The sequence below is a fragment of the Toxotes jaculatrix genome, chromosome 9, assembly GCF_017976425.1.
Source record: "Toxotes jaculatrix isolate fToxJac2 chromosome 9, fToxJac2.pri, whole genome shotgun sequence".
NCBI lineage: Eukaryota > Metazoa > Chordata > Actinopteri > Toxotidae > Toxotes > Toxotes jaculatrix.
In genome coordinates this window covers 808774-823509 of record NC_054402.1, presented here as the reverse complement: position 1 = coordinate 823509, position 14736 = coordinate 808774, and the positions used below count along the sequence as shown (strand labels likewise).

The following is a 14736-nucleotide window of genomic DNA, read 5'->3' as shown; positions in this document are numbered from 1 at the left end:
GATCAAAAGTTGCAATCGGATCGTTTCAGTTCGAAAATATATCCCACTATTTCTCCTTGGTTTCTTCGTTTTGTCGCCTCTGTTTTGTGTTCAAAGTTGACAGGCGTTTTTGGCGAATTTGGCAGGAACGTTAATTACGCTGTTGTACCGACACTAACGCTGCGTTAGCCACGGATTTATGTATTGTTGCAGTTCTTAAATTTGGCCACTGGATGGCAGTAAACACTCAATCATTAAGTAGAGTCAAGGCAAACGCAATGTCGTATAGATGTTTCCGGTGAAAAACTTTCAAAATAAAACAGTCTAAGCTCACATGGCTAATCGCAAACATTTCATATGAATGAGAATCAGAAACACTTTATTTACAGGTATGTTACACATACAAGGAGCTTGACATGGTGTTGTTGGTGCAAACAGAAGACTTGGACTGACACACCGAGGCGCCACTACTCCCTCGCTTGCTTATATTTTTCTAAAGCATACAATCCGTGGTCGGAGTCATATTCAGAAGAAGTGGAAATAACACAGTGGTGTTTGTTTTTGCTTGTTTGCTTTTTTTTTTTTTTTTTTTTTTTTTTTAATCTAATGGAGTTTCTGAGTGGAAAAATAATCCATAACGTACCTTGTATACAACTTTTGAATGTGCACCACGTATTTTGTTAGTAAACAGCAGAGGTGGGACCAAGTCATTGTTTTGCAAGTCCCAAGTAAGTCTCAAGTCTTGGCCCTCAAGTCCCGAGTCAAGTCCCAAGTCAAGACAGGCAAGTCCCGAGTCAAGTCCAAAGTCAAGATTGACAAGTCTCAAGTCAAGTCCAAAGTCCTACACTTTGAGTTTCAAGTCCTTTCGAGTCCTTTTAACCACACAGCAATAATATATTATGTAAGAGGTAAGCATATTAAACAGATGTCAGAACATCCCTTATAGCCACACATGAACTGTATTGAAACTACTCTTAATTACTCATATTATTAATATCAATCTTAACATTGTGTGATAATATATTTTGTATCTTAGTGTGTTACGTTGCAGCACGTAGACCAGCAACTCACGTGTGCAAGCTAACTTGTTTTTTCGTCAATGGACTGCTGGAGAGTAAGAACAACGAGCAGTATAACTTTGTTTTCCTGTCGGAAAAATCCGTCTGACAGCAAGCTAAAACGGTACACATATTCTTAATATAGCGCACATTTAAAGTGACCTTGATTTTATTAGGTTTGCCTCTTTGTAGGTGGCTAAAATATGCGTTGCTGCTAACCGCCGTCTACTGTGTGATACCTTGACTAATGTTATGTATAAGTACCTCAACCATAGCCCTGTTAAAAAAATACTTAACAAAGGTATGAATAAGGGAGTGAACTCGCAGTAGACGCAACAAATTACCGTGTTTGCAATGATTTAGCTACACAGCAAAGAAAAAGCTACTTAGCCAATAAATGTAAGCTTTCATTCAGAACTTACCTTTCTTTGTGCAACTTCAGATGTCGAACGAAGTTCTAAGTTGTTGCGTCTCCATCTGTAATCTTCGAGCCACATGTTTTGCATACTGCAATTCGTTTTTTATTGACCACCTCGTAGTTTTTATACCCGAACGAAACTATCTTTGGTATCATTTTTTCCAGCTAGCGCGCTGTTTGACAGTCCGTCTTCATTGGTTGTCCTGCAATTTGATTGGATGGATGCTGTCGGATCAAAACAACGTTGATCTAATTTGATTGGATGTTGTGCCGACAGCACACACACAGACGCACACATACAAAGAAAGATACAGAGCGTTCCTTAAATAACATCCTTTTTAATCTTTGGGTTTTTGAGGAAAGTAGCAAGTCTTGTCGAGTCAAAAGGCTCAAGTCCAAGTGAAGTCACAAGTCATTGATGTTAAAGTCCAAGTCGAGTTGCAAGTCTCTTTACATTTTGTCAAGTCGAGTCTAAAGTCATCAAATTCATGACTCGAGTCTGACTCGAGTCCAAGTCATGTGACTCGAGTCCACACCTCTGGTAAACAGACAAAAAACAGTGATGTTTGGAAATGATTCCTAGTGTTTCTACTGCTTCTTATTTTAGTAAAGTTATGTGATTATGACGTTTGCATTTCGCCGGGTGGAGTAACACTGTCTGCTGTCACTGTGAGCACGTATCGCCGTTTTATCACGTATCATATTCATCTTCGTTGTTCTCCTCACAGAAGTTTCCTCAGTTAAGTATGGGTGCTTTTATTTTGAAAAACACGACCAGGAAGAAGTAGGTGGGATCCGTATTGTCAGGGACACGAGTTTTTTTCCCATAACGACAAAATTATAGCAGCAAAAGGTATTTGTTTTCATTATAAAAACTACAGAGCCACGCCAGCAGGTGTAGCGGACATATTAAGTCGTCGGTATGGCGGAGCTGGAGGCGCAGGTCGCCTCCATTTTAGAGATAATGGTCAATGCGACTGTCACAGAAATGACCAAAGTTGCGGCTGAAAACACACACGGGTACTCGGAGGAGAAGGTACGTTAAGCTGCTAGTGATCACAGTTAATGTGAGCTGTGTTAGGGTTAGGGGTGAGGGGTAAGTTGCCGTTGTACTTGTTATTGTTGTTTTTGTTTACTCCTCTTCTCCGTGTTGACGCTCACTCCGACGACCAGCTGATCATAGAAATAGAAGAGCTAGCTAGCTGCTGTGGTCCTCATTCAGCGACGAAACTCCCAACTGCTACCGACAGCGGGGCTGCCGGGCAGCGTGGAGCGTATATTCACGTTAAATTAAATCCAAACATCTGTCTGGTCGATCAAGGTACCACAACGATCGAGAAGAATCCATCTTTGGACGCCATTTTGACTTGGACAGCGGGCCCAGGCCTATCTATGTGCTGTATGTCTACAGACGTTTCAGCCACAGGTCTCACTGATCGTTACCTGCCAGGACCATGATCAATTTATCAGTCAATATTCTATATTTATAAGTGCTGAAGGTGTGTAAGGTGTGTAGGACACGACTGCAGTATGGGTAGCTTGGTATTAAGTTAAGTTATAACTAGCAAAGATTCTGTTTATTTTTTTTTTCTGTTAACTGTTAAAACAATTAGAAAATAATTTTACTTATTTCCTGTCAGATACAGTATACTTAGGGATGCACCGCAAGTATATGTACGAATGTATGCATGTATGTCCCAAAAGGCAGCAGCAACAAATCAAGGTTTTTCAAATCTCAAACATCCCGAGGGGCGGAAGCTCACTCACGGTTCATGTTCTTCGTGCTGTACCTGGAAGGGACATAAGTCCGCGAGTAATATATTGTTGGTGTGTGAATTACCTGTATGACTGTTTGTGTGTAAAAGTTAATAGCGCGACCGATGCTAACGCGCTAGCCCGTCAATGGGATTCTCCATATTATGTTAGCATGGAGCTAATCAGTACTAATTACCACTTGTCGCGACGGAGCTTCCGCCCCTCGGTACAGCGGCTTAGCAAACATCGCACGTTGCTGTCTTGCTTCGTGGTGTTTCTGGTGCTAAATATTTCCACGCAGCGACATTATGTGCTGAAAAGCTGGTTAGCTACGCGCTGCTCGATGCTCGCCTGCTAGCTGGCTGCAAACTGAGGAATGGATTTCCGGAACGGAGGCGTGTCTCAATGTGACGCGGAGTAATGAGACACGCCTCCGTCCAGGAAATCCATTCCACAGTTTGCAGCCAGTTAGCAGAGCAGCCGGCAGGGAATCACCTGTGGAGTCGTTTCAGCAGACAGCATTACAGCACAGACATGGTTCATGGATCGGAAATTTCTCATCCGTGAATTATGTTTGGTATCGGAACCTGATACTGGATCGACCCCATCCCTACGTATAATAAGATATAAAATAAGGCTATTACTCTGAATCCTCTGTCTCTAACAGTCGTCTGTATTGTTCCCATCAGGTGGTCCAGTTCAGTGTCTTCATGACATCTCTGGCCCAAGAAACTGTGGAGAAGATCTGCCAGCTTTTCCACGAGTGTTCTTCTCTGCTGCAGTTAGAAGTACGCGACTGCACTGATATATCTGTCTACGGAAGCCTGTAGCGGCCAACTCGGGAAAATCTGTTTTTCTGATCACAGTCTGTCTTAGGGCTGCAAATAGTAACTATTTTCATTATAATTTACTCAGTCACTTAATTGTTTGATCTTTAAAACATCAGAACATTTCCATCACAGTTTTCAGATTTCTGTTTTCTCTCAAACCAACAGTCCAAAAGCCAAAGATCTCTCTGTAATTTAAAGCAAATTTTTGGCAACTTTGCTTGAAAAATGACTTATCTTGAGTTTATCTTACAAGATAGTAAGATAAACTCTATCACTGTGAAATAAGTTAAACCATATAGATAGAAACACATCAAAGCTGAATTTACCTTGATTTCTGTTTAAAAAGCCGGTTGGTTTCTGCTGTGTAGGTGTCACAGGGCGTGGCAGAGATCGAGGACCTGAGGAGGAGGCTGGAGGAGGCAGAGACGGAGCTGAAGCTGGTGTTGGAGGGAAGCAGAGGCCAGAAGGAAGCGGAAGAGCTGACAGAGGGAGGAAGTGGAGAGACGGAGGGAGAGATGGTCCAGATCAGCCATCACTCAGGGAGGAAGAGTCGCAGAGGTGATGAGTTTGTCCTTTCACTGTTGTTTCTCTCAACTAAACACTGAGTGGAAAATCAGGTGTGTTGCCTGTAACACATGAAGACAAATGCTGATATTTAACACACCATCTTTCATTTTTCCTCCTTTTAACACTTTGTAAAAGAGGCTACACTGATGTCAGAGCAGCTGTTTCCACAGAAATACTAATAACCTCTTCATTTTTCACAGTTGTGGCCTGTGGTGATACTGGAGTGAAAAGGTCGCCGATAATTCACCTGTGGAAAGGCAGAACGTACGAGGTGAATTCCCGTCCTGTCCCATCACAGGGTTTCACACTGGTCTCTTTTTCCCATTTCTTCTTCTTTCCCTCACATTACATTCACACCTGATAATACAATACCAGCTGATGCATCAGACAGAATGGATGTCACAGAATCAGATTTAAGTTGTTTGTACATTTTATTTCTACATGTTCTGTGAGAAAATCTCTTGTTTTATTGGTGAACCATCAAACGTACGTGGACACCCAAACACCCACCCATGTGTGACTGTTGAAGATTTGTATAACAGTCTCATCAAAGCTTTCCACAGAAAACACTCAGAAACACTGTGCTGGAGATCATGAGAGGTAGAAAGGGGTTCAGTTTGTAGCTATTTACACTCTTGTTCACATTTCCTTATTCTGACCTTCTCTCAGGACAGCGTGCAATCGGTTATAATAAAGGAGGAAGGATTGGAAGTGTTTGCCGACCAGGCGTCCTCTGATTCCGGTCAGTACAGAGACGAAGGGGGCCCGGACAACGATGACGACCCAGACTATCAGGTAGATTTCATAAATAATATTTATGTGTAATTTGTCTTTTGCCTGTTTCTGTCTCTTTATTTCATAGTTAAGAATGGTGTGTTAATGAGAGGGTGAGGGCCAGTCTGCTTTAAGCATGTGATGAACTTTCTGCCTTGTACCATTAATATAAGCGTCAGCCCGCCGTGACCAAAATCAAGATAAGAAAAATAAATGAACAAACTGTGAATTTCTTCTGTTAGTTGGATCCAGAAGATCCGGATGATGGTGACACAGGATACGCCGCCAGACCTAAGCGTGTTGTAAAGCCCAAGACCCGCCGAGGTCAAGCAAAGAAGGAGAGTCAGAGTCAGAACCAGCAGCCTCTGAGCTGCAAACACTGCAGGAAAACCTTCACCAAGCTGCTGCAGCTCAAAGCCCACCAGGCCGTCCACGGGGCCAGCGCAGAGAAGCCCTTCCACTGCTCCCAGTGTGGCAGAGGGTTTTCATTCCAGCGCAGCCTCAACGCACACGTGCTGCTTCACACAGGTGAGTGTTCATGTGATTGAGATAAAAAAAATATCAGTGTAAACATACATACACATTAGTTTTCTGCACTACCAGTGAATCGAAGTCCAGACTTCACTCTCTTTTCCTTCCTGGTTCTTGAGCTGCTTGATGTTCTGCTTCTGTCTCCAGCTAACTGCTGATGTTATCTCCTGTCTGGTCTGGGCAGGTAGTGTGCATGGGTCCTACACTTGTTTGTTACAAATACCTCACTCTTACAATATTTACTTTTCCCATGTGCAGGTGAGAGGCCACACACCTGTGATGTTTGTGGGAAGGGTTTCACTCTGAAGCAGCTCCTGAGGAACCACCAGCGGCTCCACGCTGAGGTCCGGCCGTTTCGCTGTGAACAGTGTGGGAAGAGCTTCTACCGAGCCCACGGCCTGAAGATGCACCAGATGGTCCACACCGGAGAGCGGGCCTACAACTGCCAGTACTGCAACAAAAGCTTCACAATACAAGGTAACCTGCAGCGCCACCTGCGCATACACACGGGGGAAAAGCCTTTCAGGTGTGATACTTGCGGCAAGAGCTTCAACCAGGCCGATACTCTGAAAGGCCATCAGCGGATACACACTGGTGAGCGTCCCTTTAGCTGCGACACCTGCGGCAAGTGTTTCATCCAGAAGAGTGCGTTGAAGATGCACCAGAAGACCTCTCACTCGGGCGAGAACTCGCTGGCCTGCGTGGCGTGCGGCACAGCGGTGGCCTGTGTCGACTCGTTACGCAAACACCTCCAGACGCATGCGGCAACTATTCCGTGCACGTGCGTGCTCTGCGGCCGGCGGCTCAGCTCGATCACTGACCTGCGCTCGCACCAGCAGCACCACACAGTGGACAGGCCTCACAGCTGCGGGCTCTGCGGGAAGAGCTTCAAGTCGTCCAGTTACCTGAAGATTCACCTGAAGACACACAGCGGGGAGAGGCCCTTCTCCTGCGACATCTGTGGACGCATGTTTACACAGCACAGCAGCCTTAAATCACACCAGGTGGGTTTACATTGGCTCTACAGGTGTCGTGTGAAGAGAAAAGAAACCCCCACCCCTGCTATTTGCTTTTAGCATGAGAACAAAAACATGTTGCTTGTTTGTGACAACATCCATGTTTGAGCAGCTCAGAAGTTCAGAGTGGGACAGAGTTCCTAAAGACTGCATGAGGCAGCCAGAGAATACACAGATATGTCATGCTCACTGGGTTCCATGGAATAAAAAAGCAGAATAAACAGGATGAGGATTCACCCCGACCTGCTGTAAGCGTCACTCAGGAGTCTCACTAATTCGGTTAAAGAGCTCAAATGACTAATTAGTTCTATTAAGGTACTTGTTAGAGAACTGTAACGCCTGTTTGTGGCCACTTACAGGGGGTGAAGTTCTGGTCGACCTGATAGCGGTTGTGTAAAATAGAAACAAAAAAAACTTTCTAAAATTGTTAAAATTTACCGTTTTGTGCACAAATTTTATCAACACAAGCTCGACAGACTGACTTCAGCTGTTAGAGAAGCATTTTATGGTCACACCCTCTGCAGCAGCATGTTGTGCTTCATCACGTCAGATGTTTGGAAACGTGTGGTGTAAATCTTTTCTTTCAACCCCCTCCTCTGAAGGTGGTCCACACAGGAGAGAAGCCGTTCAGCTGCGACACATGTGGGAAATGTTTCAGCAACACAGGCAACCTGAACAGACACCAGCGCATCCACACCGGGGAGAAGCCGTTCAGCTGTGACACGTGTGGACGCAGCTTCAACCAGGGCAACAGCCTGAAGGCCCACCAACAGATCCACACCGGGGAGAAGCAGTTTATGTGTGACAAGTGTGGGAAGAGCTTCTCCTACCTGAGGAACCTGAAGGACCATAAGTGTTTCTATGTCTGACGCTAAACTGCAGAGACACGTCTGACCTGGTGAGACAGCAGCTGCTGCAAGCTTCCATGTGTCTGCTGAGAAACAAATGGACAGAGAGAAAATAAAGGACTGTTTCCAGTGAAAGCTACTCTGAAGAAAAGTGGTGGAGGCAGATGCAGCGTGGAGCTCAGATGAGAGAACAAATACATTCACAACCTTTTGTTGAAGTTACCTGACACTGTTATCCAGATGGAGCTGCACTGAGTCAAACAGGTGTGGCAGCTGGAAGGAGAGCAGGTAACTGTCCCACGATCACGGAAGAAAGAACTGCTGATAAATTACAGGAAGGAACGAGAGCAGTCACAGGCAACTGGTGTGCAGCACGCGTCAGCCTGAATGGAAAACATGGACACAGGAAAGAGAAAGAATAACAGAAGAATAGAATGGTCTCACCTGCGGATGCTGCCTGTACCAAGAGCCTTTTAGTCCTTGAATGCATTTGTGAGCAGAGTGTGCTGATAGATGTTAGAAGAGCTCCCTCCTTCAGTCAGAGTTTCAGCTTGTTATACAGGGGAACTGAGGAAGGATGTTAATGAGAGGTGTGTAAAAAAATCGATATTTAGATTTATATCGATATCTTAGTCCCATATATCGATACTCTCTCCGGACATTAAGGGGCGCAGCTCTTCTTGCACAGCGCGCGTCTTTTGCTTTTTCACAACAGAAGAAATGAGCCTGCGGTCAAAGCAGCCGCTCCAACATCTCAAGCTCCAGTGTTACAGACTCTACGGTCAGTAGACGGACGCGGTTGAGAAAGTCAGCGCTCGGCTGCTACAGCGTGGGCCAACTTCCGGTTTTCAAAATAAAATGTGGGTTATTGAAAGGCAATAAAGAGACGTGTCAGTGTGATCCTGTACTGGTTTTGACCTGAGGCTATTGAAACAATTGATGGTATATATCAAAACTTGATGATCAGGAGTGTAATAAAAAGAGGTGTATCTCAACCAGCCAGTGAAGTACTGTGGTCCTGCACTGATTTTGAGTCATTAGGTCACATGACCTGGAAGCTATTGAGCTAAAATGCTAATATTTTTTGCTAATATTTAAAGAGTTATTTAAGTTGTAAGAGAATGAGAATGGTTTAACCAACCTCAAGTTTTCCTGCCTTTTTTCTAAACATCTTTTCACATGATGAATAAATTAGTGAAATAAAAAAAAGTTTAACTGACTTTTTGGAAACAAAGTTTCCCGTGCGTTAGAAGGGCTGATGTGCTGAGTGAGAAAACACAAATGCAGATACTAAAACAGTCAGCCTCCCCTCTGTTGTTAGGCCAGTTTTGACAGCATGTACAAACACCGTAAATTTCCCTCAAATTTATTTGATTAACAGGATTTTGTGTATCTATCGATATTCAAACGTACAGTACACTGAGATTCAGGAGCAAATATTTTAAAACCAAGAGCAGACATGAAAAGCAAAGAAAGGAAAGAGACGTTAGAAGATGAAACCACTTCAAAGGCTGTCACGATGGGCCGACAGCTATGACTAACACGAGCAGACTGAGCGTTTCTAGAGGAAACGATGGCGATGAGCTGCCTGCAGCATTTGCAAAGCAAGAGTCCTTTAACAACAGTGGAGGCACTGATTGGTGTGATGAAGAGTGGGAGAAACAGACTGGCTGATCTTCGAGCTTGTCTCTGTGCGTGTTGACCCAGCAGCTGATGTAGTGAACACGTGTGTTTGTACAGTCCCACAAATTTCCTGACAGACAAACGGCATTAAGCTTTCTCAAAGGCTCCAAAGCCCTGGTCTCCACTGCTCTGAGCTGGTTGGACTTCAAACTCAATTTCTGGAGGTTTTTAAGTCCTTGAAAGACATCAGGCTGCAGGTGATCCAGCTTGTTTCCATCCAAGTTTAGCTCTGTTAGCTTCGAAAGCTGGGCAAAGAGCTGAGGCTGTAAACTGTCCAGGCTGTTGTTCTTTAGCAGAAGCCTGCGGAGGTTGTGGAGGAGATGGAAGGTGCTGAAAGGGATTTTATGGAGCTGATTGAAGTTCAACCTGAGCTCTTTAAGATGGTTTAACCCTACAAAGTCATCAGAAGAAAGCTCTGAGAGACAATTGTGGTCCAGGTCCAGCACTGTAAGATTTCTTAGATCCATGAACAGGTCTGTAGGAAGTTTATTGATATGGTTTCCATCTAGTTTTAAAACTTTTAAGGTCCTAAGATTTCTGAACTGCTCCGTTTCTAAAGAGGAGAGATTGTTACGAGTGAGCTTCAGCGAATGTACTCTCACCAAACCGTGGAAAAGCGAGGGATGTAGAGAGCTGATGCGGTTGTCACTGAGGTCTATCTCCCTGAGGTCACTCATCCTGAGGAACAGTCCTTCAGGAAGGTGCCTCAGCATGCTGTGTTCCAAGTACAGGTTCTGCAGAGACCTGAGCTCGTTGAACAGAGCAGGATGGAGCTCTGTGATGCGGTTGTATGACAGCTGTAGCTCACTGAGTCTGGACAGTGAATCAAATACCCCATCTGGTAGAGCAGAGATCTGATTACTGTCCAGCTGCAGCTGTAGCAGGTTGGTCAAGTTACTGAATATGTCCTGAGGAAGAGATGTCAGTCTGTTCCTGTACAAATCAAGTGACTCAAGGTTGATCAGGTCATTGAAGAGTTTGGAGGGAAGTGAATCTATGAGGTTGATGCTGAGGTCCAGCTTCCTCAGCGTGGTCAGACCTCTCAGTGATCCCTCTGACACGGTGCTCAGGTTGTTGTTGCTCAAGTCTAGATCAACCAACAGGCTCAGTGAAGAGAAGCAATCCTCCGGGAGGCTGATGAGGCTGTTCATCTGTAGATGCAGAACCTTGAGCCTCTTAACATCCCTCAGTGCCTCAGATGGAACAGAGACCAGCAGGTTACTCCTCAGGTGAAGGTGCTGGAGATTTGTTGCTCCTCTGAAACTGGCATCACCCACACTTCTGATCCTGTTATGTGACAGAACAAGTTTCTCTAATGCAGTGGAGTTCTTGAAAACACCTTCCTCTATCTGGGTTATAAAATTATGGCTGAGGTAGAGGTCGGCAAGGGCGAAGGCCCCTTCCAATCCACCAACCTGTAGCATTCGAATCTGGTTAAAGTTCAGAAAAAGTGTCTTCAGATTAGCCAATCCACGGAGGAATCCAGCCGGTAGATACTGGAGCAGGTTCTCACTCAGGTCCAGTAAGGTGAGAGCAGTGCAGTTTAGGAACTGAGCAGCGTGTAGAGACCTCAGGCCGTTGTCACGTAGGAAGAGCTTGGACAGCTTCATCATACTGGGCCAAACTGGGTTGAGGGACAGGGAGACATTCAGCTGATTCTTAGTCAGGTCCAAGACCTGCAGGATATCAAGGGTAGACTTGTGAGAAGTCTTTTAGTCTTTTAATTGTTTAGACAAACCACAGAGAAAAAAAAAGGATATTATTTCATATTCATGCATATTCATGTTAGATAAGAGTTCTGGAAGTCCAGGTAGGCACAGGGGTCTTAGTTTCAAAAAACAATTAGTCTGTGAGCTTCACAGCAACACTTAAAGATTAAAGGAACAATTCGACACAAGAAATATGCTTGTTGGCTTTAAGGTGGAGATTTAGTGAGACGTTCAAGACCACTGTCCCTACCTTAGCTTAGCATAGAGCAGGGGTGGGCAAACTGTTCCACAAAGGGTAGGTGTGGCTGCAGGTTTTTGTTCCAACCAATGAAGAGCACACAGTTTGACCAATCAACTGTCTGAAGACTGAGATCAGTTGATTAAATGAGTCAAGTCTGGTGTGCTGCTGCTTGGTTGGAACAAAAACCTGCAGCCACACCGGCCCTTTGTGGAACAGTTTGCCCACCCCTAGCATAGCGACTGGAAACAGGGAAACAGCTGGCCTGGAAACAACATCCACCTATTAGTCCGTTATATTCATGCATATTCACTAAATCTATCTTGTTTGTTTACACTATACAAAAATTAACAAAAAGACAATTTGCATGCTGAAGCATCAGTGTGGATCTTTAATGTTCAGTCTATAACTGTCTTGCTGCAGATTCACTGCTGACAGACGTTTGAGAACATGATAATTAAACTTTGTCAAGCGCGTCACCCACAGCGTTCATATGTTCAGGCTCTGTAAGTTTCATACCTGCAGCTTCTCCAGCCCACGCCTGGGTATTTCCTGTATCTTATTGTATGAGACGTACAGCTCCTCTGTGCACTCTGGTAATTCAGGGATCAGGTCCAGCTCTTTGTCTTGACATGCAATGGAGGTCTGGTTGCGCAGGCACTGGCAGCCTGGGGGGCAGACGTCTGATGACCACACCAAGAAGCCCAGGGAGGCCAGAGTTAAGGCTGCCAACATGCCTGGCTGCAGCAGGGAACACGCCTGGAGCATGGTAGAAATTGAACAGTACAATGTTGTTCCATTCAAAAGTGTTTTATACAGCTGATATTTCACTTTGCAGCGAATATTCTGATCCTCCACAGCGTCTGCACCAGTTTGGGTTCTGAAATGTTTTGTCATTTTCCTTGAACCATCATGATTTGCTGATTTGTGGAGGCCCTGGTTTGGTTACAACACACTGACTGATGACGAACAGTTATTTAAGAGCTTCTTTTCCATTGTACACTCTCGACACTTAGCATGCATTATCAGTTAAATAGCTTCAAAGTTTATATTTTAGCATCATCTGTTCATTAAGGATTCTCAGGAATTACCTTTGCTTTGTCAGATCATTGTAACGGCTGTTAAATCAAAACTTACCCACGATGAGAAGTTAGAGAAGTTGGGTTTTGTTGCAGGATGTTTCACTGAAAACTGAGACTGCAGACTGTTTATACCTGACTGTGGAGGCTGCTCTTTAAGATACAGTGCAGCAACATGTGGTTACCAAATGAGATTTCTCAGAACAGCAGAGGAAGAGAAAGCAGGACATGCTCGTTGGGTCAAACCAGTGTGGTGATGAAAGCGCTATAAAACTGCTTAGAGCAGCACAGTCACTGTTCATGCACACTGACAGGCTGCACTCAGTGGATCCATCTCCAGGAAACTTCTTCTTCTACAGAAATCAGAACTCGTAGTTCTACAGTACAATTGTGAAAAAAGGGATAAAGTCTCATAAATGTCCTCAAGTGATGGAACTTGAGTTCATGTTCGTTTGAAAACTACAAGTTTGAGCGTTAAAAAAAGAGGCTACATGAGCCGTTATTAGCATTACACATCTGGATCCACTGTCAGTGGCCGAGTTGCACTGTGGGAAATGTAGGAGCTAGTCGGGCAACGTCATGAATGTGTGGAATAAAAACAGCGTTCTTTTCCTGTGAGGTTTGTTCAAGTCAGAGTCAACAAACCTGTGGGAAATCCCATGTTTCAGACGGAGGCTGCCATCACCGGGACATTACAGCTCACAGCAGGTGATGCTCCTCTGTCACGGAGGACGATCCAGGACAGAGACCTGCATAAAGATGACCGTTCCATTAAGATTCATCATAAACTGTAAAAATACATTTATTATCACTGCTTGTTGTGTGTTTTTTTTTTTTGTTGAACATTAGAAGTTTTGAACTTCTGTTTGTTATTTACGGTCTGTCTGCCTCACTGATCTGAGCTTATACATCATGAATTCGAGTTCTAAAAAACACAATCTCCAGATTATTTTGAATATTGTTCCACTTTCAGCTGTTCCCCGTCAGTTTTCAGATCTGGCACGTTATTTTGCTGAATGTCCTTCATGACACAAACCTCTACACAGGGAGAGCAGACAAACTCCGCACAGGAGCACCCCGCCCGGGGCTGGAATCCACAACCCTCTTGCCTTGAGGCGACAGTGCCAACCACTGCGCCACCGCACCGCCCCTTTCTGGGTTATTTTAAATATAAGAAATAAGAAAGAAAAGATAAATAGAAGAAATTACCACAGACTACTTTGGGTCAAAGTGAGCTCTAATCCATCCTCACTGTCAGTCTCCTGGCCTCTCTCCTCCTCACCAGTGTGGTGATCAGATTGTCAAGATCGGCGGCTGTGGCGCAGCAAGTTACGCCTTAAAAGTTAAGTTTTATACACACACACACACACACACACACACACACACACACACACACACACACATACTTAACTGAGACCTGTGTCTTCACATCCCTCACCTTTTCTGAGGTCTGCTAACTTTCTAACAGGGACTTTCTGAAATCCACATGCTGACCACTGAAATAAAAAACGCCAACATGGAGGTTGAGATGAGCTTGTTGCATTGTTATCACAGTTCTCTCTACATTTAATATTATCCTCCATTCCTCTCCCTCTCGGTCGCTCACCTCTTTGCGGCTCTCGTCCAGCTCCACATTGACCGTCATGCTGTTGGAGTTGGGCAGGTTGCCCCCAGCTCCCGTTGCCATGGATCCCTCTTCCACACCAGTGTCACTGGCCGCAGCGCCTGCTGTGCCGTCATGAGTTCCCCCGCAATTTTCGGCAGGGACCACGGCGCCCCCTCGTGGTGGGAACTTGCCGTCTACGATCATCTCCGTGCCGTGGCGCTTGCCGGCTCGGTAACGCTTGCCCCATGTACTTGTAGGATGACACACACCGGGAAGTACAGCAGGGTCACCTGGGCCTCCCACACCTGAAACACACACGTACAGATTCTCATCTGGCTGAGGAGTGCCGGAAACGGGGCGCACTGTGGATGGAGCATCGTGGAGATCTGATCTGTTGTATGCGCAGGTGGTGTTAGTTCAAACAGCCAATCACTCAGACAGTTTAAAGAGCTGCAGGAGAGTCCAGCACAGATTATTATAGCATTATTTCACTGTACCATCACGAGCAGTCATCATCATGAACAGTGAGTGTGTCCCACCTCCACGCCGCCGGGCGTCATGACAGACAGGATGAGGCAGAGCCAGATGTAGGCGAAGATGCTCCAGAGGGCGGTGATGAAGAACACCCGGAGGTGTTTGATCTTG

The 14736-nt window shown here is 45.0% G+C and overlaps 2 protein-coding genes across 6 annotated transcripts; one reads left to right on the top strand and one right to left on the bottom strand.

Annotated features, from left to right (window-relative positions):
- The first annotated feature begins 2238 nt into the window (after positions 1 to 2238).
- On the top strand, positions 2239 to 8194 carry LOC121187828 (gastrula zinc finger protein XlCGF26.1-like). The gene is made up of 8 exons (XM_041047287.1): positions 2239 to 2491; positions 3900 to 3998; positions 4409 to 4598; positions 4808 to 4878; positions 5277 to 5402; positions 5624 to 5909; positions 6171 to 6916; positions 7531 to 8194. The coding sequence occupies exons 1-8, from the start codon at positions 2378 to 2380 to the stop codon at positions 7795 to 7797; spliced, it is 1899 nt and encodes a 632-aa protein (XP_040903221.1). The 5' UTR covers positions 2239 to 2377; the 3' UTR covers positions 7798 to 8194.
- A 932-nt stretch (positions 8195 to 9126) lies between these two features.
- Positions 9127 to 14228, bottom strand: si:dkey-182i3.11 (insulin-like growth factor-binding protein complex acid labile subunit). Of its 5 annotated transcripts, none has more exons than XM_041047339.1 (5): positions 14092 to 14228; positions 13695 to 13820; positions 12544 to 13234; positions 11926 to 12165; positions 9127 to 11135 (listed from the first exon to the last, which is right to left on the bottom strand). In XM_041047339.1, the coding sequence occupies exons 4-5, from the start codon at positions 12139 to 12141 to the stop codon at positions 9291 to 9293; spliced, it is 2061 nt and encodes a 686-aa protein (XP_040903273.1). In that variant the 5' UTR covers positions 12142 to 12165; positions 12544 to 13234; positions 13695 to 13820; positions 14092 to 14228; the 3' UTR covers positions 9127 to 9290. The 5 variants fall into 5 exon arrangements, with proteins under 5 accessions (XP_040903273.1, XP_040903274.1, XP_040903271.1 ...); XM_041047340.1 differs by having other exon boundaries at positions 13131 to 13234; XM_041047337.1 differs by having other exon boundaries at positions 11926 to 13234.
- Between the last annotated feature and the right edge of the window lie 508 nt (positions 14229 to 14736).